Source organism: Tubulanus polymorphus, chromosome 8 (assembly GCF_964204645.1).
Source record: "Tubulanus polymorphus chromosome 8, tnTubPoly1.2, whole genome shotgun sequence".
Taxonomy (NCBI): Eukaryota; Metazoa; Nemertea; class Palaeonemertea; order Tubulaniformes; family Tubulanidae; genus Tubulanus; species Tubulanus polymorphus.
The window spans coordinates 7,433,823-7,459,568 of record NC_134032.1 but is presented as its reverse complement, the minus strand read 5'-3'; the positions used below and the strand labels follow the sequence as shown (position 1 = coordinate 7,459,568).

Genomic DNA, 25,746 nt, shown 5'->3' with positions numbered 1-25,746 from the left:
AGTGAGATATTCATTAATCATTCGGAAAACCTAAGAAATAAATGAATGATTTTAATTAAATCCGAGAATTAATCCGGTGTAATAAAATAGAATATTTTACCCATCAAAGCATAACTGTATCAGTATGCTCTAATGTTGATCTTAATTAAAGTGAACTAAAAGCAGACATTAATACATCATAGAATTTATAATTCGAAAAAATAATTATGCATGAATTATTTATTCGGAGATTTTGGACTCATCATTTTACTCAATCAAAAAATGTATCCAGCGCCTGCCGAAAGTGTACGAAAAACCACCGCTTAATTAGGTAAAATCCCGAGGACTTGTTTTCTTCCGCAAAGCGAACCAAAAGAACCTTGCTTAAGCGTGAAGTGCATGATATCCGTGAAAATGGGATGATTTTTATTTTGCACTTCTCGCCATGCTTAAAGGCAATGTAACACAGAACTGGGTAGTAAATCAACAATCACAGAAGGCGATTCGAAGTCCGGCGTTTATTGTGAGGACGGAGTTATAGAAAGGTTATAATGAACGATGCCTAGACCAGGTACTTGGGCTTCTGCCTGCTCAACTACAAAACAAATGACCGTATTGCGTGGGCATTTGAATTGCTTTTTAAACTGAAATGAGAATAGTTCCCACTAAATTTTCGAACCGATTAGCATGAAAAGAACTAGATTTGCTTCTTTGCAAGATGAACAATGAACACATTACGTTCTCGATAACTATTTCGCGATTGGCAGATGCATAAATCGAAAACAATAGCAGTTTAATCCGCTAGATGGCGCATGCGTTGTGCTTTCGTTGTGTTGCCGGACGTTTCCTAGTTGGTCAATTAGGTTAATCGTTATTTATCAGGGGTCCGGGTAGAATATTTTCAATAGGAAAAAAAATACTAATCGATATTTCAATTAGATTGGAGTGTTATTGGTTTCGGCAGAAGGATCTCCAATAAGGTAAACTATCTACGTGTGAAACATCGTATATTGATCGATAGAATGAAGTTTGAGTGTTTCATTCCATAATCAAGTTGCTTGATTGTCAATACAACGAAGATGAAAATAGTGGGGGAAACAGGAAAAAACATGCTGCAAAGAGAATACAATATCAATACATAATTTCAAATCATGGAAATGAATATAATGTTAAAAACTCGATTCAAATATATATATCCCCTAATTCATCATCCTAAATTGTTGACATTTATTTTACGAAATGGGCTATGTATATAGTTGACAATGAAATGAAAATTCAAGATAACAGCAGTGAAGATGACTTGTAGGATTTAGACGATCAATCGCTGAATAAACTACTAGCGCAGGAAACATTTCAGATTATTTTTCTTGGTAGTGTTGCAATTTACAATTTTCACAATTAGTTTATTTACTCAACAATTATACAATTGCACAGAGCACAAAATTATTTTACAATATACATTGCAACATTTAACATTAGAAATGTATTAAACATTTGCGTATATACAACGCCAGTTTTTAAGGGTTTGGCAATTTGAGTTGAACAAATTATACAACTTTACGTTATTGGGAAATCTCCAATAACGCTCCGGGATGTATCTAGCTCTGGATTCCTGGAAGTACGGGCAGACGAGTAAAAAAGATATTCATCCCCACCGCCTATAAATCACACTTTTGGCACAGCCTATTGACACGGGCAATTCTGCACCACCGCCCAACTTCTACCGGTAGCCTGTGAGCTGAGCATCTAAATCTACATAAAGTTAACCGGTCCCTGGGAGGTAATTGAGTTAAATACTTTTCAATTTCGAAGCGGCATTTGATTGTTAAATACGTAACAGCCATAGTGGAATCAGTAAGTTTTGCATGCCAGACTTGCATAAACTGATCATGTAATCTCTGTTTAAGTATCAGACTCAAGTAATTCACGTTGTGAATATTTTGATTTTCCCAAATATATCCTAGCCCATTTCGGAGCACAATATTTTCAACAAAATCCATCCAAGAGTTAGCTTGACCATCAATATAGATATAGCTATTATAAACACATCTGTAAACCTTTGACCATAATTTATCATCAGATACTAATTTCGCCCAAAATTTAACAATTCTGCTGAGCTGCACATAAACTTCGAGAGGAAAGCGGCCAAGTTCTCCATAGACAAATGAGCTATTAGTAGATTTCTTTAACTTGAGTGAATATCTAAAAAATTTCAGCTGCACGCACTCTAGAGCTCGGAGATTTTCGTAACCCCAAATTTCACATCCAAATAATAGAATTGGTAATACCATGCTATCATAGCTTTAAACTAACATTAACGTCGAGTTAACATTCGCTAACCTTTTTTAAAACAGAGAACATAGCCCGCTGCGCTTGGTTTGCTAATGCTTTTCGGCACTGAACAAAAGACCCGGTATGGGAGTATACCCAAATACTTATAGTTATATGCAGGGATTTTATTCTATCTGTAAAATACGGAGTGTTTTGATATCATGGAATAATGGAATGACAAAATCAGTATTCCTGAAGATGACATGATATAGTTGAAACATCGAATTAACTATACTAGCTCAATGAGACATTTTCGAACTTTACTTTATTATTCGTAATCGTTGTGGGATTCTCTACAGCATTTTATATTAGAAGCAATGCCGCGCAGTGCAATGAAACAGATTTGAAATCAAGTTCACGCAAATGTCTAAAAGCAATGTTTCCAATTAAATCGAGTCTTTGGAAAACATCAAAATATCTCTGTCGGTATTTTTCCAACCACTGCAGGTTATCGTTTGGTGGTGAATGGTCACCAGTGACAAGGTCACGGTCACAGTTTTCGCTGGCAGCACACGTGTATACAATACCGGTACGTAATATATTTTCGCCATTTGGCGTTCATGAATAAGTCATTGCCATCGAACGCTCTGTTTGGGAAGAAAATGAATTCCGATTATCCCATTCCATCTCATGAATAATAAGTGACCGCTTCTACTCGTGTTTGCTATTACATAATAGTGGTCATTTTCGGGTAGCCTCATTACTATGCAATCGTGTATATTTGATTAGACCCGTTCTAATATAATAGGGGACAACGCGAAGAAAGCTTTTTCGAGAGCTTTAGAATTGGCCGAAGATTTGATTGCGTCGTAATGACGGTGCAAAGTTTGCGAGACCCCCGACAAAGAATTTCATGTTTGTTCGGCCGTGGTTTGTGCGTTAGCTTTAGCAAGTCGGGGTAGGGGTCGAGAAAGAATTAGGCCGGATCATCCCTGCGCCGCCCAAATTGTCGTCGTTTGTAAAATGACCGGTCTCTTTTATCGGGGCGATTACTCAAATGATTCCGGCGTCAACGCTTGGTTTAGACCCTGATTGTTTGCGCGTCGCACCGCTGTGTTCAAAGCATTTGATTGCATTTCCCGTCTATGGATGGTTTTCAAAGATAGATTCCCTTTCAATTCGTTTCTTAAATGTGGATCTTATAATACCCGAGCCCCTCTGAGCACCCAACAGATATGCGGACAGGGGCGTAAAGGATTCTTTTCTGCACAAAATAATATGTACACATGTAAACGTAGGGAATATATTTATATATATATATATATATATATATATATATATATATATATATATATATATATATATATATATATATATATATATATATATATATATATATATATATATATATATATATATATATATATATATATATATATATATATATATATATATATATATATATATATATGTATATATATAGTAAAAATCCACATGCGTAAAAATTTAAAAGTAAAATAATTATTTGAAAATTTTAAGGTTAATTTGGTAATTTTCATCGTGAGTAAGTAATTTGCGGTAATTTATGAAGTTATATACTTACAATGCATTTATATACTTGAATTATTTACCCGCCATACATTATCATGTAATTGTGTTATATCATAAAAAAATTTATATTTTTTGATATAATAAACTAATAATAATAATAATAATAATAATATAAAGTAGGGAATTATGACGAGAAAAGCCATTGTTTAATTCCAGAACAGTAAACCAGAGGCGTAGACGGTTTTTATCAGTTGTTGGTATAATATGAAATGTCATTATTTTGATATCAATTTTGATACAACAAGAAAACAATATACTGTGCATGTATTATGAATTTAGACATTTAAACGCGCCCAGAAAGCTGCCTTAACATGGAAAATTGGTTTGATGAGCTGGAAAGTTTTCTACTTGGAAATGTTGTAAAAAGCATCTAACCCATCCACAGATTTCCAAGCAATGCCTTGATTGCAAATGCACCTTCAAATATGCCTTTCCAATGATTGGATGTTCAGAAGTGGACCTTGGATCCGACCCTGCGAACAAGTGTTATACGTATGTATAGGACTCAAGTCGGTTTTTCCTTGTTCTGCCAATCGCATGCTATCATTTTTCAATGGCAGTTTAAAAATAAGATTATCTGTAGTTAGTTAAGCGGTGCATCTTGTAAAATAGTCTTTCATACTAAACGCTCATATTTTTACCACATGTTACTCATTCAGAAGCTGGTGTTACATGTTTATATATAAGATATCTCTCTCTGCGTAAAATATGACGAATTTCTAGCATAATTTCTACGCTAAATTTCTACGCAGTGTTGTGTAGCCATTGACAGCGAAACAAGAGCGTAAAGCATAAAATGATGATAATGATAATAATAAATTGCCATCATTCCACATGAAATTATTCTCTTTTACTTACGAAGTATGATGCACGAAATAGAGACGGATTCTAGAGCAACGTTAAAACATAAAGGAGTACTCAAGAATAAGCTTTGGTAAAGAATTGTTTATTAAGGTGTCATCGCGCTTGTGAACAAGCCAGCCTAACAAGGCTTACTAGAAACATTAACATTTACAAGTTACACAAAAAAAACATGTGACATTAAACTAATTCTAGATGTAAGTTTTAGGTGCAGGGGGAGAAGTAATTAGATTAGATTCAATTTGTAATTGCGAAGATTTCGGTAGAAATAAATCCGCGAACTACGTAGTTTGTGACACAACTTACTACATAATTTTCATTCGAACACATTAGAGATAAAATATTGATGTATATGTAACTGGGTAAAATAAACCAGTTGGCTGTGTAGTTTTTGCGCCCGGAGTAGGCATTGAAGTAGGTTGCAGAATCCTTGCGTTATGAATGAGATAGAATTCATGCCAGGGATGCTACTCTAGTTACAACTCGCGGAATACGCATCAAATCTCATAAAAAACATCTACGATGATTCACCGGGGGCGGTTTCCCTGTGAGATTTTGCTAGACCTTCGATGACAATTTTTCCCTCCGATGAAAATGTAGGCCACCGCCATCGCTGCGCTAAACAGCTTTATCTGGATCTTTAATAAGCGTTGCTATGGTTACCACGGTCGTTTGAGCATCCCGTTTGTGACGTGTTAGTACGTTTGCTCGATAAGCGCGGCCGCTGCGCGGATACGGCCCCCGCTACAAGAGAGAGTGTTCAGAGCGTTCCTTCGTTCGACTTCATTCCACGCTATTTCCGTTCGACGATTCACATTGCTGTTCGCTCTTAAGCGCTCGGGAAGATTCGGCAGTTCTCGGTTTCGTTCGGATAACTCGGACGTTTTACGCTCAACTCCGGATACTTATTCAAACATAGATATATACATACATAAAAAATTGCGAAGGATAATCTAGACTGCGTTTGAGTTGAAGGGAAGTAAGGTGAAAAAAAAAACGTTTTCGAATTTGAGTTGTAACGGATTTAAGGGTTTTTTGTTTCGAAATCTCTACCTCGACGGATTTTGAAGTGATATATAGACATATACGATGGCATCCGCGAATACTTTCAAGATTGTTTGTTGGCTGGCCGTAATCAGTTCAGGTAAGTTTTTGATTGATTAATTAATTATCTAACACTAGGTTAATTGTTTCAAATTAATCGGATTTGCATGAAAGTTAATTATCTATGAATAATTGATCAGATTTGATAGACTGAAATTTACACCGGCAGCTTGTGGTATTCTTCGTATCTGATCAAAAAGCACTCGATTTGCTTTTGTTCCCGTTGTTGTTAGAGTCTCTACTATTTAGAGTCGTGTTGCTACAGTTATTTTCTGTTGGCTTTTCAAGCATTTCACAATGTTCACGCGTTCGAATATTTTTTCGTTTTCGTAGTTTTTATTTTCATGATTATCGTCAGCGGAACGGAGGTGATTGAATTAGTTTTGTAGATTCTGAATATGACAAGCACTATAAGTGTATGATAACCTTATACTACCAGCACGCAAACATTCCCGCCTGGCTGCGTTTACCTCTAGTCCATACTTCGAACATCTGTGACTGGCTTCCCCCAGTACCCTCTCTCCTTTGCTTCGGGCCCGCGGGTATAACTCGTATATATTAGCTGGTTTTTAGTAATCGCGTTTTAGCTGTCTCTCGTAAGACACTCGCATTAGCAGAATCTTGGAGTAATCGAATTATCACTCCATGCTTACATCATTTCCCTCTCCCTCTCCCTCTCCCTCTCCCTCTCCCTCTCCCTCTCCCTCTCCCTCTCCCTCTCCCTCTCCCTCTCCCTCTCCCTCTCCCTCTCCCTCTCCCTCTCCCTCTCCCTCTCCCTCTTACGCATAATCGTGTAGAATCGTGTGAAATTGCCTATGTTTACAGCTAGTCACCTGCTAAAAAACGTGTTGTGTGAAAGCTTTTTGAAAACGTGTTGTGTGAAAGCTTTTTGAAAACATAGTTCTTAAAGAACATTTCTTTGAATGGAATATACATTCTTTAATTTTTGCCAAACTAAGAAAAAAGGAATTTCGCGGGGATTCCTCGACATGCTGAGTTGGTTCTATTTACAAGTTCTTCTGACCCGTACCGGGGGTAACGACGGAACTGGGTCGTTGTGCCACGCGTCGACAGAATAAAAGTAGATATCTTCAGGCTGTGCAGGCGTCTAGAAGTGGTTCATAAACATTGCGAAAGGCATCTCTACAATCACGATAGGTTCTCTGTCTATTGAGGAAAACTTATGGTGACATATGGTGGCCAGTTACCTGGAAATGGGGAGAAGTCGTGGACAATTGTTGAGATAAGACGAGAAGATACACAATATCCGTGTAAAACAAATAACGAGAGAAATCCCTCAGAACTTTTCATTTTTGGCTGAATTTATAGTGGAATTTCTCTCGATTATTGTTGAGATAGTTAGATCGCGCTTAACCTCGTGACTATGTTTTACCGTATTTGACTGTGCTATTGAATTGGATTCTTAGCAGATCAAGTCAGGGAAACAACTAGTAAGCCAGGGAAAGTCAAAAGTAAAAATTGCCACCCGGTGTGAGACTAGTTTCCCAACGCATCAGTTGCATTCTTAATCCGAAGTTTCGACTATTCTTTTTGTATATGAAACACCAGAAAAGACGTTTATGAATCCGCAACATCAGTTTCAAAGTATATACGGGGTACCGCTCATTCTGTGCTACCTCCGCGAAAACTATGCTTGAGTGATAAAAAACGTATCCTTCAGGACCCACTTTTCACTGGTATTAATGTTAACCTAGAGGCGAAACTCAATTCATATATATTGCATATATATATTCAAATATTGTCCACGATTAATATATAACAGAGAAGTTAGTAGAATGTTAAGGAATAGAGAAGATAGTAGAATGTTAAAGATCGTTCCATTATTCTTGAGATAATTGCTCGTAGCTTGAATCAACCAGCAACCATCAGTCTAGCAACAATATCGATGACGTAGTGTCTGTACATTGACTCAAATACTCATTGTCCGTCAAAAGACATGAACATTCATTAAATAGAAAAAGAATAGATAGATAGAAGAAATAGATAGAATAATGAAATTCATTTCGGTTACAACAAACGCCAATATTAGCAATTGTAATCGTCTAACGGTCTCACATTATATATTGTGTAATCAGCGGGAATTTATGGATATTTGTTTGCGGCGCCGCATTAGATGTAATCCTCGATATTTTTACGACTTCGCTCCGTTTTGTTTGTCCAGAACGATGCAGCGATGACGTCATTCATAGATTCGAAAACTTAATAATTTAGAAATGTCGTGCGTCCGAAGAAATATGCTGCACGCAATGACAATGATAATAGGCTAATTTCAGATGCTAAAATCTTTTCTAAAACAGTAGTGTATATATTGGCAACGGCCGATTTCGGGAGTATACACCTTGTATGTTGTTATGAGTATAAACAATTTGTTGACATTTTCGGTTGAAATGGTTCTCATCCGATGAGAGGATAATCCTCTCATCAGATGAGGTGATTTTAACCCTCGTCGGGTGAAGCGGTGATCCCTATCAGACGAGGTGATATCCCCTCATCTGCAGTAATAATCCCCTCACCAGGTGAGTTGATATCCCCTCATCATGTGAGGTGGTAATACCGGTACATGGGATTCAAAGAATAGACTAAGATATGTCTATATTGTAAGGGTTACTACAATTAGAAATGCTAAATTCCAAGCTTATTCCCATACACATCTATACTATCCATACAATTAGAGACAAAACGGCGACACTTTGTCACGGGTTGGCGCGGTCTGTGCGTTATGCATGAACATGGTACCAAATGAAAGATACTGGCCGCGTCTTATGTTTTAGGGTCAAATTTTGGCTGAAACGATAAATTTCGGTTAGAGTTTTGGACGCTCTGCGTGACGTCACTGCGCGCGCTGATCAAAATAAACAGTTGCCGAATGTGAGCATCCAGCGGTTTAGTGTAGCGTACTTGCCTACAGAGACGCGGAACTGCCTAGGAGTCCATGAGTTAAGCGATTTTTTTACGCATAGCTGTTAGAAATATCCCAGTTGAAACAAACATGGGGCCCGTGATAAACCCCGAAAACATATATGATATATATGCTTCAATGACTTCAATAACGTCACACAGCAACAGTCGCAGTATAGCTTATAGGGAATGTATTCTTCTCACTGGTACTACATATCTTTTGCTATAGTTTTACTACCTGTGCCCTGGGCACGGGACATCTTCAGTTGGTGAAGGGCCGGTGCTTAAACACCCGTGAAAGAGTATCACACGGGTCCGTTATCTAAGTATCCCTACGGGAGATCACATACCGTATAATAGTCTTACAGTATAGAAAATGAACTGTATTTTTTTGACGCCTTATAAAACGTTACCATTATGAAACCTAAACAATGTTAACCATTCAGCGTCATTTTACAAACGACAACCGTAAATCGATGTGCAAAACGTCACAGGTATATGTGTACACATACAAGCTATTTGGCAAAATATTATTGATAAAGATGTAGAATGGCTCCCTGTGATTATATAATGACCTATATTTGAACGTCGGAATGTTATATTGCATTGAATATCATGAGAATACGTATTGTAATAGTAAAGGATGTATGATTATATCAGGAGCGGCAGGCATAAATAGAAATGATAAGTAAATCGGATAATTCGGTTAAATGGCGGATGTATACACGATTTGGAAGTCTGATATAAAAGTCAGACCCTGACATGGGGATGCTAGTGGAATGACGAAGCTATCTACGATCTGAGTAGGGCCGGCGTGAATTTCATCGGCGGCTACAAGCGGTGTAAACAAATAATTTCAAATTTAAAAATGTGTAAACAAATAATTTCAACATTCAAATGTTTTAGAAAATATGTTTGATATTAGGGGTATGCAGGTTTCATGAGATTAGCAATTTATAATAGCATAGCTGTCATATACGGCTCCGCATCCACTGATGGCATGTGTATAAGGTGACAATTCAATTCAATATTTTATTGATCCTTATTACATTGAAATTCCGGGATAAAATTCCCAAATTCAATAAAGTTACACATTTTAAAATAAGAAAATACAAAATACAAGACACACGGGTAATTCATACAGAATAACATGAATAAGTTATTTAAATGACAATGTCTACTTGAACCCAGACTCAGGTCTAGGATATCGAGTGACAGCCAAACCGGGCCCCGGGACCGGGCCGGCTGGCTACACGATATGCTCGAAGTCATGATGAAGCAGACATCAGAAGAGCTTTTTCTTCAACCATGAGGGCAATGAAGTTGCAGACCAACTTAGAGGCAAAAATGAATCTAAGTCGGTTTCAAGTTGACAATTTTTTTAAAATTAGACCAGTCGAAGACTGTATCATCTACCCAATCGCCAAATCTCATAATTCCCCAAATTTCTTAGAACTTCGATTTCAAATTTGCAATTCCACATTAGCTTATCCCAGAAATTCTACATTTTTTTCGCAGGCGTCAAATAATTTATCAAAGTTAATTTTCTTGTTTCCAGTAATCTATTTCGATTTAACAAAAAAAGAACATAAAATGTTAATTCAACCGACCTTCCAAATAAAGTCAAGTCAAATCTTCCAATCATATGCGAAATAACTGTGGTTTCCACACGAGTAGCATAATAATCAACTCAAACTTAATACGATAAAACCCATTCAGGACGGGTTCTTTGCTAGTTTGGTATAGATGCTGTTTATTGGAAGGATTAGTGAGGCCCGTTGCATTGAGCTTTTCATACGTAGATATTAGATGGGAGTCCTCAAATGAGTCTTTTTTATCTTAGAATAGCGATTGACCCTGTTATTCATTCGATTGGTAGATTTGGTTTGATTTGTTTTGATTTGGTGTCCCTTAAAAACTCACCAGTCTCACCTGCTGGTAGCGAAGTACAGATGTAGTCGGATGATAAGTAGAATTTGAAGAATCTTTTGTTTAAAATCGAAGTGAATAATTGGTGGTCTAAAAGTATCTTCCTCGTGATGCGTGGCGAAATAGCTTACTATCTTTTGTATTCGCCAAATGACAGTGAGTAATGATATATGGGTTTAGGAGTTGTTCTGTTCTGGTGTAGCGGTGACGGGTGTCAGGGTGAGTGGCCACTTGAGAAGCCATCTGCCACGCAATGGGTACGCGCATACGACACGATACACAACTGGAGAGATTGAATCCGATCCGGACGGGTCTGATTTGCGTAACTTTACGTCATTAATTACGGCATAATATGTTTAACCGATTAGATTAATATTTGATGATATCGGACTTCCGCGACGCTTTTCGGGCCATTGTGGGTTGTTGACAGTCAACATTTGAATAGGTCACGTGGGATATAGGCTATTACTAAACAAATTTACATAGATTGGTGCCAGCAGTATTTACTATATTATGTAAATGCAGATCTTTTAGACTGGTCTTACTAAGATCGGATTAGTTAGATTTATTGTCCAACCCAAATGAGCTACTGGTCTTAAGTGTTAGATTGACTATAGAACCAAAAATAGCTTAGCATGGTCTTTAAGCTCAAAATCAGCAAAAGCACAAAAATTTACTTAGACGTTCTTAAGTTGTTAAATTGGCTCCTTGCAACTGACCCTAGATCTAGGGCAATTCTTCACAAAAAAACTGAAATGAAAAAACGGAAGAGTTGTTTACAGAAAAAGTATACGTACACCAAGTGATTCCTCTCCGGGTTATAACAACCATATGTCCTACCATGGACTCTAAGAGCGCATCTGTCCGTAACCCTAGCAAAAACAACAGTACCCCAGCTCTACCCTAATCTTCCTGTAGCAGGACCCGAACCAGCAACCAGTCGAGCATACCATCCACTGGACGAGAGATCAATTCAACAAACTTTGTCTGGCCAGTAAGTTGACTGGTGACCAGTCAGTTGTGTTGTGACCAGTCAGGTGTTGTGACTCTAGCCACTATCAATCTAAGTCAAAGACGCACCAAAAATGAGTGTAGCATCAAATGCATGAATCAATCAATCAATCAATCAATCAATCAATCAATCACTCTGAAGTTAAATGAATGAATCAGTATAATTAGTCTTGGGAAACCAGGATCCGAACGACGTAAAGCAAGAACAAACAATCAATATTTCTAAGATCTAAGTCCAGACCAGGGGGTATTTCACGATAACAATACCATACACTGTAAAAAATAATTCCGTTTAAAAACGGTAATTCCGTCGGCAGCAATTGGGACACATAGAGATTCCGTCATTTGATGGTAATAAAAATGATGCCGTTTTTTCACGTTATGTAAAAACACAAACCCGCCGTTCCGAAATGGCTGTACGCCGTATTTCCCTGTCTGAATTACCGTCAGGAGCTGATGAGCGCCCGTATACCGGAGGCAGCCGCTGCGTTTAAATACGTTACTGGGCCGTTAAAATACGGCGAGATTACCATTAAAATGACCTCCATCCAACGTGAAATAACGATCGAGCACCGTCCAGAAACGGCAGAATCGCCTGGCTGATCCGACATGCCACCGTCCTCCTTAGCTGACCTTTTGACCCATTCTGGAGATCACACCCCACAGACCCTTCGAATCGACAGTAAAAGGCACCTCCAACATAAAAACCTCCAGGATACAGTAACAGAAGAAAAAAGGACACAAATTGAAACCCCCGACAGGATGCCTGAATTGAGACTCCTTTAAGGGGCAAATTTCCAATGCCAATTCTCCTATCATAAGGCTTAAAAATGATACCTTGTTTCTCCTAATCGGCCGGGTCATTTTGTAAACTGCAATCAAATTTTTAATCAGTTCATTTCTACAACTGCTGGGTCTGTTATTGTTAGCCTGATATCATGATTTCGAAAAGGCGGCCGGCCTGGTCACCTTTTAATATCAGCAATAAGAAACGAGGTATCAATTTTTGTTAGCCTAATGCTTAAATTTGTGCGGGGAAGGGGTTTAGAAATTCGGGAATCCATGCATACATATAATACATAATACAGTAGTAAAATACGCTTTATGTTTATATTTCAACGAGTTAAAAATATAACTTCAATACAAATTAAAATTGGAGAGTGGGCTTTACCCTGTTTAGAATTACACAGAATTTAAAAATGCGCGACAAAATTACAAGCAAAGATTTAAAAATAATAAGATGAAGAATTAATACATATAACATGTATAATTACAATTATCTCCAGTATTTCCTTTTCTGAAACCACTAACCCAGACAAAAATATGATTCCCCGAATGTGCGATTTAGGCGCCGAGTTAATTAAAAGAAAAACATTATGGTATACACTGTACCACAAATTTCTGTATAAACATGTACTTCATGTACATAATCATGTCAAATAAATCCTGTTTTCACATTCGAGTATGTTTAAGTGACTAAAAGATTTCTCATTTCAGTCTATAGTGAAATATTTCTCTCACAACAACTACACGTATAACACGCTACCGAACACTCGTCTATAGAGTTACTGTATTAAAGCAATACAAAATATAATATCTAATCTTTGATATTTGGTGATGAGTTGCTTTTTTTCATGAAACCTGCTTCTGTGGCAGTGGCCCTTTATTAAATTTTTTTCACACAAATTGAAAATCATGGGCCAGATCTGATCCAGTGGGCTAAAAGGTTAGCCGAAATGATTAAGATTACTTGATAAAATTTCCAAAACTGTTCGTTCTCCTGTGGGATTTTTTGTAACTTAAACTAGTTTTGCACTGATTGCAAAATCATTCACATTTAAGTAAATAATGCTTTTTTTCTTTTTTTAATTAAATAGCATTCTCCATCACTACCAGAATTTGTTTTATTAATGAAATGACATTTTTTATGATTGTGCTGAAAGTGGCGATGAATACCAATAAATTTAATGTTAGAAAAGAGTTTTCACCAAATTCAAATATATTAAAAAAAGAAAATATTTTCTGAAACATTATACAAAAACAAATGCACTTGATTGCTCAATACACAAGATTCTCTTTCAGTTCAAATAATACTTGGATGTTAGCATTTATAGCTGACTAAAGTGATACTTGGCCAAACTATCAGCTAGTTTCGCTACTTTAGGTCGAATTCTCCCTGGAGGGTTGTAACACACTATGTAGCGCTGGAAAAATTCCATGGTATTGCCTACTGCACTTGGGTATTTAATGTTGAAGACAAAATAAGAACAAAACAGTAGTTTCAGTGCATCCATCTGTGAAGTGACTTTAAACATGATCAGTTTGTCCACAGTAATAATATATTGGTCCTCACCATTCACAGCAGCTGAAAAGAAAGTAATATTGTGAATGTATTTGATAATACAGCAGTATCCAGTCAGTCAAAATCAATTTGAAATCGAATTATTTTTAAGCTGCATACAATTAAATGGTTTTATGAACAGCATCGCCCAGTAGTTAGAGCGTACGGCTTTGTGGAATGCAAGGTCATGGGTTCGAACCGCGGTTGTGCTGTGATGTCCTTGAGAAAGTTACATCATCCACATTAGCTCCTTGCTGAATGGCACTCACCGCGGTAACTAGAGGTCCGAGACACCATGCCCATTTGGGAAGGAATTTTAAATGCTTAACAGTTAATCAAAAAGATTTCAACTGGATTCCGTTTACAGACAGACAAACTGACAAATGAAATGTGAACACAATAGCTCACTGGGACTTAAGTCCCAAGTCGGCTAAAACAGTAAAAGTAATTCAGATCATTTACGTATAAACTAGAAATTTATATCTAGTTTATACGTCCATGTTCAGTTGAAACATTGTTCTGTGAAAGACTATTCATAATTTGTGATTAAAGCTCATGGAAAATGTGACAAAATTATTCACACAACAAAGACATCAGATCTAGATATCTTCAACAGCGTAGCAATTATTGATATTTTGCTCTTCTTATATAACTAGATGTGTTTTGACATGTCTGAAGTTAGATATCAAGTTTAATTTTGACAGTATATCTATGGCACAGATATCATGCCAACAACGCGTCATAAAAGGAAATAAATTTGTTGTGAATTCCATGCCATATTTTGAATAGCTAGTATCCCGCATTTTTATCCAGGACTCGGTTCCACAGTTGTGAGTTATAGTTAACTCCGAGTTAAAATTAGTTCATTTTCAATGTTTTAACTCGGAGTCAAATCCTAACTCGGAACTGTGGAACTGGGTCCTGGATACTTCATTTTCAATGTTTTAACTCGGAGTCAAATCTTAACTCGGAACTGTGGAACTGAAATCCAATTTTGGGCCCTGAAATATGACGGCATACTTACAGAAAATGTTTATAGTTGGTGACGAGGGGAGATCATCCTCAAACGAATCATCTCGGTTCATTTCAATAATACTGCGGTCCTCTTTGAAGAATGTTGTTAGCATTTCAAAACATTGCAAATGCACGTCAGTAGTTTTTCTTCCGCCAAAGGTCTTTTTCTTGTCTAGAAAAGTACGCAGCAACTCCAACCTTGTGGAAACATGGGTTGAAAAGTCCTTTAGGTCGAAATTGATAGAGCATTCGCAAAGACGTACAAAATAAACTATTTCCTTAAAGACATGAGGCCACCTCTCAATGAGACATTTAATGTCATGTTTAGTGTGAGCTTCAATTCTAATACTATCATATAATGATTCGAGCAGCTGTTCAATTTCAGCAGACTGCTTTTGTCCACTTTGAAAAAGTTCTTGAAGCTTCTTCATGGTGGGATTGTCGGATTTAGCCTTTTTCACAGAAATGTTTTCAAACTCTACGGCACTTTTACGTTTCTTCTCGCGCGTTTCTTGATCGCGGAATGATGCTAATCGTTTGAAAATTGCAGTGAAACCATTGTTTATAACCTGATCGAGCAATCTACACTCGAATGCTTTTGGGAAGGTCTTTGTAAGCGCATCAGCAATTTGCTTAAATTCAGCATTTCCTGGCTTATCACAGAAACTTTTAAGTTCTGCATACATAAGTTTCAATAGTAATGATCGATTAGATTCATCAAGCCTTGTACCACCATTTAATTTTTGGAGAATTGATGGCGGTATTTTACTAAAAGGTATCTCAAATCGCTGTGCTGGTGTTGATTCTCGGAGTAGTAGCTTCGCTGACGGTTCATCTAGTTGAGAATATGTTGAGTTTTCCAGCATTGATGTTGGTGTCGTGTTGTCCAGAGAGGTGAGAACTGAAACAAAAATGTATCATCTACTACATGTACTAATCCCAGAATTGGGTACAAATACATGCCTATTATAATCACCTTTCACTTCAGGAACTAAAGTCATTTCTGTACCCTTTGGCACCACATCGAAAATGTCATCGTCTAATTCCACACCATCCTTTAGGGTGATCTTGAAATCATTCGGATCAATGTTGAATTTGAGCGATACTAGAAAAAAAAGTAAACCCTAAATCGGACATGTACTTCCGGTATTTATTCGACTCGGACAAACACATCTTTCCATCTATGTAATACTAAATTAAGTGCCTAATTCAGACAAATCATAGTCCCATTAGGTCAGTTGAGTGAGTTGAATGAGATTTCTTGTATATGATTAAAACTACGTGCTATAATGATCAAAGCATAAAAACGGCCGATTTTGCGAACAAGGGGAAGGGGGTTGCAAAATCCAAATTTTATGTGTACATATTAAATGAAAAGAATAATGAATCCACATTTAAGTCGCGCTTACCTTTAGTGATTAATTCATCGTAACAATCTCCCTTGATACCACATCTTCGTGTGTTATATTTCACGACATAATAACTCGGAGAACCTGAACTGAGTAATGACTGAAAAAAAAACATTAAAAAGCTGTAAATATATAAAACTGTCGGTTTCTGAACTCGCAGCCACAACTTAACATTTTTTGTGTTATGCAGAGACACATGATACAAATTAGCGACCTGTCCTTGCACACAAATTCTTTATGCCAAATCCTAGAGTCAGTGATTTTAGAATAATTAATGTATACATAAAAACTACAGGTACAATTTCATTTAAACATTTCACGTTTATGATTTTGATCCTATACTTGATCCGCCACAAATACTGAGTATTTATTCGATTAAATTAATTACTTACATCGATACTAGAGTAGTCTGAGATATCAAGTGTATCATTTAAGATCATCTCGCTTTGAACGACTGGCACCTAAAAGTAAAAAGTATTGCGGTAACAATTTCATACACAAAGTCCTATTTATATATTGTTTACCCATTATATTTTATTATATGGAACCTAATTTCTACGTATTTCAACTTTGCTTGAGAGGATTAAATCGGTACCATTCATCTGGTTCGGTTCAAATATTCAAATGACACTGTTGTCAGGTGTCCATCAACTTTATATTATCTTGTTATCACCTGCTGTAATTTTCTAATGTAATTCAATTCGCGAATAAAGAATAATAATAATAATGATAATAAAGAACTAATAGTGAAGCAACACTTTAAATAAAAAACTCTTGAAAATCCTGATTAATTCAAATAACAGACCCACTAATCGGTACTAATGTACCAACCAGCTAGTCTTAATTAACGGTCATTGGCACACTAATTTTTCAAATTTCTATTTCACAGTTTAATACCATCCTGTTAACCTAGCTAAACATTTCTAATCATAATTTTACCAAATTATTTTGTTAACGCGCCTATGTGAAGATTAAGAGCACATTGTATTCACTGTGTGTAGTTCACTAAAGTACCGAGTGGAGTGGTTCACATTGACTCATTTGATTCGCACTGCTGCAGAGACTGTCTGCTATACACACGTTGAGGCAGCTTTTATTCAGTTCACTTCAGTACTAGTGTTTTTAATTTGGCTCATACAGATAACGCAGTGCATAACAATCCATGACATTCACTGAAGGTTCTTCTCAGTTTATATAGCTATCCAATGATGCCATTCAATAAATAATACATATTACATAAGCGATGATACAGTTGATTAAAAGTAGAGTGCTATGCTTTCAACATTGTAACCGTGCTGCTGAGCGAATCAAATGACGTCATGAATCACTGCTGTTTACAACAGACCACATTGTAGTTGTGCAGGAGAAGCAATGCTGATCGAAACCCGTTATGCCATCTTTTTTAATGCTTTATTCAAGCAGAATGCAAGCATTTTATTTACTTCAATCTATCTATTAGAAGTAATTCTTGAATTCTAAAATAAATTTTTTTAATTTGCCAATGACCTTTAAATAACACAGAACAATCTTGAACAAAACTGTATAAAATTAGAACATCAAATGCCTCATCAATGTACCTTATTAACGCATCACCAATGCATGTTTGATTACAACCACATTTTTTGAGGACATTTTGTAAGATGGCAGTGGATAAAAATCACATAATTCTGACAGTTTTAAACACAGTTTTTCCTGTTTCAATTGGAGCTCGAATACACCGTATGCTTCAGAGTATATAGCATTCTCCAGGTCCACGACGCAGAATGGTTCCTCATCGGAAACAAGCAGTAGAATAATTCTTCCAAACACTGTCTCACTTTCACTACTTGAGATAGCTACATGCATGTCACTGTCCAATTTATATATAACACTTTTGAAATTAATTTCTTTAGTCACTAAACACTGTTTGGAATAAGGTATGACATCTCGTACAGACTTAGAAATCTCAGCACTATAAATACTGTCAACAAATTTGAAACCTTCAACATAAGTCAAGTTTGGAGAAAAGAGACTACCAATAGAATAGTATGCCTGAAGATACTGATGTTTTTCAGAAAGTGAAAATAAGACGTTTTTAAAGTTTTGAGTTCGTCTGACAATTTGCTTGAAGTATGTATGTTTGCTTTCCATGCGTAAAGTCCAGAGTCTAATTAAAGGGCCAAAATACAATGTCATCAATGGATAGTGTAGGATAAAATGGTGCTTAGGACGTAAATTAGAATTTGGGAATACATCAATCCTCAATTGAATATACTGTTCAATCAAAGTTTCCATCATCGCTAACATTTCCATGGTGACACATGGAGAACATATATACTCAACTACCTGCTTTAACATAATAAACAATCGCCATACTTCATCTGATGTATTCAGAATTTCATCTTCTAAAACCACCGGAATCAAACGAAGTAGGTTCCAATTCTGAACGGCACTCCCACTTACTTTAACTGATTTCTTCTTTTTTTTGTCAACACTCAAACATGGCCTATCTAGGACATCAGACCCTGCTAATTTGAATTTTCTAAATCTATCAACAACATTAGATGCTGTGAACCACTTTTTCTTAATAAAATCATTTAATATAAGGCCAAGATCAATTTTCAGTATACCCTCAAAAACGTCATGTGCTAGGCAGGGGGGTAAACCTGGCTGCTGAACATGAAAATACTTCATCTGATTCAAGACAGAATTTTCCTTGACCCCATTATGTATAGAATTTTCAGTATTTACTTTTTCTACGGAGTCCTTATAACATTTTACATCACGGATGATTTTAGGCCATATGTCCTTGTTTTTTTGTTCTATGTTTGAATGAAGACAGTATCTGCACCAAAATGCAGAGGTTGAAAAATTTTCTGTGAAACCCCCAATACCGTTGGATCCTAAATTGTCCCCTAAAACACAAAGTACCGATCCTTTAATAGTTTTTCCTAAAGATTGAATTTCAATACCATTACTTTCAATAGATTTTATGTCTTGAACCAATCTTTCAAAGACTTTTTTAATGCCAAGTTGCTTTACAGTACTACTTTTACACAAGAAGCACAATTGTATACTATCAATTTTAGACCGGTGCCATGGAAAGATATTACCCAAAGTGAAATAGCAGGCCAATACTTTGTGCCTGGTTTTGGCACTTCCTAGGGGATTAACAATTTCCATTTCATCCTGATATAATATAATTTCCAAGCATTTTTCATGAGAAGCATTGAAAAATTGATTTTGTCTAAAAGCCAACCCGTCATGGATATCAACCATTTTATCAAGATTAGATGGGCATGGACAATTAAATTGGTTGACAACTGCTGAGTCACTGAAAAAGCCTTCAATGCTTCTAGCAATGGGTACATAATACATAAATTGGTCATTACCACCAAGAACTATTTTCTCTGGTGGAATTACATTAAAATTCTTTCCATAAAACTTTTTTCTACAATGCTCCGAACGAAATGGACCGTTCTTCATGTCTAGAATTTGAGAGAATTCATTTTGTTGAGCCAGTTCATCAATAACTTTCTGTGCGACATCATCTGTTATTTCAAGACTTTTCAACTTATGCCACAATACTCCACTTACATACTTTTGTTCAAGGTGGAAAACATTGGCAAATTCTTCAACTATTATTTGTACAGTAGAAGTTGGTACTAAAAGCTTAGACTGTAATTTCAGATACAAAAGAGCTAAGCTCATTTCAAGTTGCCTGACATCAGTAGAACTATTGGTTAGAGTTTCATCCAGGTGTAAATCTGAAATGTCTCCTGCTGCTTCTGCAGTTTCAATGGAATCACTGACTGAATCGGTCTGAGAATCATTTTTCTCCAGAACTAACGGTACTGCAATTTCAGCCTTTATATTATCGCGAAACCAATCCTCCCTATGCTGCCGTGAAAGATGGCTTGAAAATGAAGACTTTACATCATATTTATAGCTACAATCCTTAAACGGACACGATATTTCATGACCCACTCCAATATGTACCTTTAGGTGCGCGATTAGACTACTCAAAGACATAAATACTTTATTGCATAGAGACACTGAACATTTGAACTCAGCAAGACATGATGGTCTTCTGAGGCCTCCATCTTTTTTTTTAGCATCATGATTCCTATTTATATGCTTACGTAGTGCATCATAGGAAGGTGATAAGACATTACAATGTGGGCAAGGTATGTTTGGAAAATTTGGTAGATTTTTATGCTCTCTGTAATGACGACAATACGATTTCACTGATGTTGACTGTGCCTGACATACAAGGCATTTATATAGTTCCTACAAATAAACCCAGACCTTAGATTTAATCACAGCATGACTCAAGAATTTACCAATGCTCTTAGTCCTATCCTATATTTTTACTTGAATGCGAAACTATATCAAAATGGTGTGGGATCTTCCTAATAATATTACATTAGAACACATGAATCTGGCATGGTCTTTAATAGGCTCTAGGCACGGGCTTGGTTCACTTTATTATAAAGAACTCATCCTCATTGATTAGGCCTAGCCTATATTGACCACACACTGACTGACACACATCATCCAGACCTGCCAACCCCAGAAAAATGTCGTCAGTTTTTGAGTTTGTCAGTATTTTTTAATAGTAACTCGACACGAAAAATAACTTCCAGTTCCGGTCGAAAATAGAATTTCTAACCAAATAAATGACTAGGCCTATAGGCCTAAAACATTGTAAGAATTAATGCTATCACAATTATTAATATTAATATATTATTATAGGCCTACTAAATTAGAAATAAATTACATTTCTTTTACAGTATCTAATCAGTATTAAATCTGATCAGTATCTAATAATTCAAGCAATTTCTTCAATATCATGATTATTTTTCTGTTATTTTCCAGAATCGCAAGGCCGGTGATGTAATATATCAAAACGAAATCAAAAACGTGCTCCAACACGTGTTACCAATTAAAACTACATGTATCAATTCAAGATTCTGAATAAACTCTTCAATAAATAGCGTCTTTTTAAGTCTAAATCTAATCGCCTTATTAATTCATAGGGCTAGGCCCTTATTACAATTTATGAATCATAAAGATATTATCAATCGTAGTTTCAAGATTCTGTTACTTTTGAATTAAATTGAAATAAGCGCGCGTTAGAGCAGCTCCTTGTGTTACAATACAGCATGCAGATTCTCTATCGATCACTAGTTGCCTATTGCTACTGTCTAGTCAATTATTTTATCACCACCCAGAATTCTATTCAAGACCGTACTAAATAGAGAGAGTCCATAGGCCTACACAAAAGCCCACAGCCATATGAAAATACGGTGAAAAAGTACGGTTGGCAGGTCCATGACACAGTTTACACTAGTTACACTACTACAGTTGTCCGAGGTGACATGACATTTATTTTAGGCCCTTTTCCGGAAATATTCATATAATCAAACGGGAATTTGATACCGGAAACCTCCCTCCGGACACACGAGACCTGGAGAAAAGTTATCGCTACTTTTGATTGATGATGCTTGCAGTGAGAGGTTATAGAAATTAAAAAATTGCTTACCTGTAAAGTCGAACCGGTTTGCAGTTCCGCCATCTTGCATCGAACACGCCTGTTGACGACAGTAAAATGCGGAAAAAAACGAAAAAATACGACCGGCTGCCTACGAAAAACGGCATTCTCCGTTTTGTGATGTTAAGATCAGTAATGACACGTCCGCACATCGTTATATATTTCACACTGACGGTATTTTAACGGTGCACGCCTCAGCCAAACGTCTACCTGTCGCAAAAAAATTGATTTTGCCGTCCCAGAAAAAATGTTGCCGTATCGAAACGTCGACCACCCATCTAATATCGCTGTGCACCGCACTGCTACGCTTGGTCAACCGTGAAAATGAGTTTTATCGTCGTTTTCATGTCTTCCGTAAAAAAACGGCTACCTGTTTTACTGTGTTTAACAGAAATTACTGGTAAAATAACGTAAAATTGCGAAATTTGGCTAATTTTAACGTTTTATTGCGATTTTAATGGAAAAAGGGGTGTTAATAAACGATAAGCACCGTATCTTTTTTTACAGTGTAGTTAATATGGAAGAACTCGAATAATGATGTTATTAAGTAGGCCCTTCTACTATTAAAAAGTCGACAAAGCAATGGTTTTTTTTGAAGACACGGAATCCCTGAGGACTCACACACCAGTTACGTACGTGCTGTTCTCATTTCGGTAAAGTAGTCCATAGCAATAAATCAATCCTCCGGTAATTTGCTGTCGTGTCGGCTGCTATATCATTGCGCGCAATAAAAATTACACCGCTATGGCTCCCAGAGGTGAAAGGACAAATGAATAAATTTCGTCGCCGTATCGCGGCTTTAAACCGAATATTGACCAGCTTAAAAAACCGCTACGGTAAAACATATTCTAGGCTACTATAGACCGTCGTTGAAATAAATCAACTTGAACTTTAAAAAAGTATTTCTCTGGATCCAGTCTCACTGTTAAGCAATTTTCTTAGATTTGGCTCAAGAGTTCAAAAATTGAAAAATGAACTAATAATCGTATTCAAGAATATACTATAGCTATGTACAGTCTAGACAACTTACTATTCCATTACATCATTAGGATATAGTAGGAACGTCAAATAAACGACTAGTTCAAAGAAAACATTGCAGACTAATTATTCTTAGTGTGGGATCAATTATCTTTACAACACAGTGTGTTTCATCAATGGTCACAATGGTCAGGATGGAGACAACATCAGTATTCCTGAAGATGACTATCATGATGTATATAGTCGAAACATTTTAAAAACTACTAGCTCAAGGAAACATTTCAGACTCTTTTTATTCTTCAATGTGGGATTTTACATTGTCTCTACAACAAGGACTCAGAGCGTTTCACCACGATTTCAATTCAAATTTGAGCCGTATACAGCTGTGTCATATCTTCCTTATTTTTCGAGCAATGAACCTCGTATTCGATGTTTTCATGTATACATGTATACATATAATTGTTTGTTTGTTCGGACTCATTTCACGGGTCGTTCGACTTTTGCCGTTGCTTTTTGCCTCTTTCGACCTGGAGATAATGGCCACATATTTTTTTAAACTCTCAGACACATAGTTTACGCGTCTGGCCGGGCGGGTGGGTGGCGTAACAGATGTTGAGTTTAAAACTTTCCGCTTGAATTCAAATTCGCGGCGACCTCTCGGCGCCGGCCGCTAGCATCACGAATAGTTGTTTTTGACATGTCTGCAGTCGCTAGCCTGAACCTTCGATAAAACAAGTAGTAAAAAAAATGTTAAGACTTTTCAATGTATCCATTTAGTGACTGATGGTCGCTTTTGGTAACACGTGCATTCAATGAACCTCGTTAGTACGATTCTCCCTATCCCTTTGTACCCTCACCCTCCAATTTCCCTAGATTGGCCCTTGAGATTGCGAAACGATGTCTCCGTGAATCCAGTCTTGCAAAATCCAATTGCTCGAATAGACGCTTTCGGAAAGGAAAGACATTTTGAGTCACATAAATCTGCAGCTTTCCGTCCCTTTTGAAAGTATACGATGGCAATGTTTTTCAGAGCACTTTTTCACCCGCAAATAATAAGACAGGCAGTCCGTATCCGCAAGATTTAGCTTATACATTCTTAAATGTCTCTCAAGTGCATAGGAATTGTATGAAAACGCACAGAAATTGCTGCGTGGATACTTTACTTGCCTTTTCGGTATATACTTATACCGGTATATATGCCCTTTTTATTTCTTTGTGCTGCTGTCAAAGTCTGCCCCTGGATCCACCCCTGATTGTGTAGAAGGCCGGGGCGGATCTGAGTCTGATTCAGGGAGGGTGCACCCCCAAAATAGAGTTTATCATATGATTAAAAGGGCAATCCGAAAGAAAGCCAATCGGAAAACATTAACATTCAAAATTCATAGAAATACAGAGAATTATCTTAAGAATTTAAACGTGTTTTATTATCAGTTTGATATTTTTCATTTTTCCCATAAAATTTCAGGGTGACTTGACATTCATTCTTAAGGCTGACTACGTATGTTGACTGATGCTTGATTGCAAACAGGCAAAGTCGGGATGATATTTCCAACCGGAAGCTATGCATCAAAGACGATCCGGATGTGGGTTTAATTTATTTACGGGTGCGGACGAGGTCTTGACTCTCATTGAAGTGCCTTATAGGCACTTTAATACGCGGTAGAGAGCTTCCTTAATTACCCCGTACTCGGAAACCGCGAAGATGATTGTCTATTAGCTACCGGCGCCTAATGGGTTCATTGGTCGATATTATGAAAATAAACAAACTGTTCTTTAGCTATGTTCAATGATGTACTGTTCCGTATATGGGGTTTGCGCGAAATAATGATATACGTAATTGGTGCATATTACCAAGAAAATTCAAAGTTTCAAGTACCACTAAGATAACGCGTCGTAGTCGCAATGTGTAAGAACATTATTTAGCAGTTTTTAAGGCATCAAAAATACTAGATCGTGTGTTTGCTGTCTTCTGAGATGCAGTCAGCGACTGATTAGCTTTAGATGAAATCAATTCAAGGCGTTGTCTTTGAGAAATACACGAATAACGTAAGAACTCTTAAGTGGAAGACATTCAGTTTTATAGTACTAAAGCATTTGACTGACTTCTATCTTTGGAAATTAACGTACTTCGTTAGAGTCAAACCTGCGACAAAATTATTTGGGCCGGGGACATTGTTCGGACATAAATGTGCAATCATTACACTGGAGTTGTTTTGGCTATTAGAACCAACATCAGCTTTAACATGTCTAAAGTTATTACGTTGGTTTTTAGAACCAGCATGAGCCTAGACTTGTCTTTAGCTGTTAGATTGGTTATAGAACCAAACGAGGGATAAGACTGGTCTTCATTTGTCATTTTGACTGAACTTATATATATATTGAAGACCTTTCGATGCAGCCGCTGCCTTTTTCTGGTTGGTATAAATAACTGGCTGGTTTAACAGGTATTTCTAGACCAATTATCCCCACCTGAGCGGGGAACCCCTCCTGAGGCACTTCAAATGTATTGTGATACGTATTATTTGTGTTAAGATCACGCGGGTTAAAACTGATAAAGCTAATTTTTACTAAATCACCCAAGCGAGAATAGGCTTACTTATTTCCAGCAACAACAATACGCATGCACTTTAGCGAACTTGTTAGCTCTGCCAGTTGCCACAGTGTCTAAAAATATCATGTGCGCTGTCTTTTTTTACGTCTGATGCTAAATGTAAAAAAGAATGGAAAATGGATTTTTTCTCGTAAATGATGAATTGTACAGAGATGGATCTACGATTTTCAAAGGG

At 36.8% G+C, this 25,746-nt stretch overlaps 1 protein-coding gene across 1 annotated transcript in view; it reads left to right on the top strand.

Annotated features, from left to right (window-relative positions):
* The first annotated feature begins 5,535 nt into the window (after positions 1 to 5,535).
* The window catches only part of LOC141909795 (putative glutamate receptor), a 66,251-nt gene continuing 46,040 nt past the window's right edge, over positions 5,536 to 25,746 (top strand). Inside the window, exon 1 of the mRNA XM_074800419.1 lies at positions 5,536 to 5,866. Within this exon, the coding sequence (XP_074656520.1) occupies positions 5,812 to 5,866 (55 nt within the window). The 5' untranslated portion in view covers positions 5,536 to 5,811. The remainder of the gene's footprint in view (positions 5,867 to 25,746) is intronic.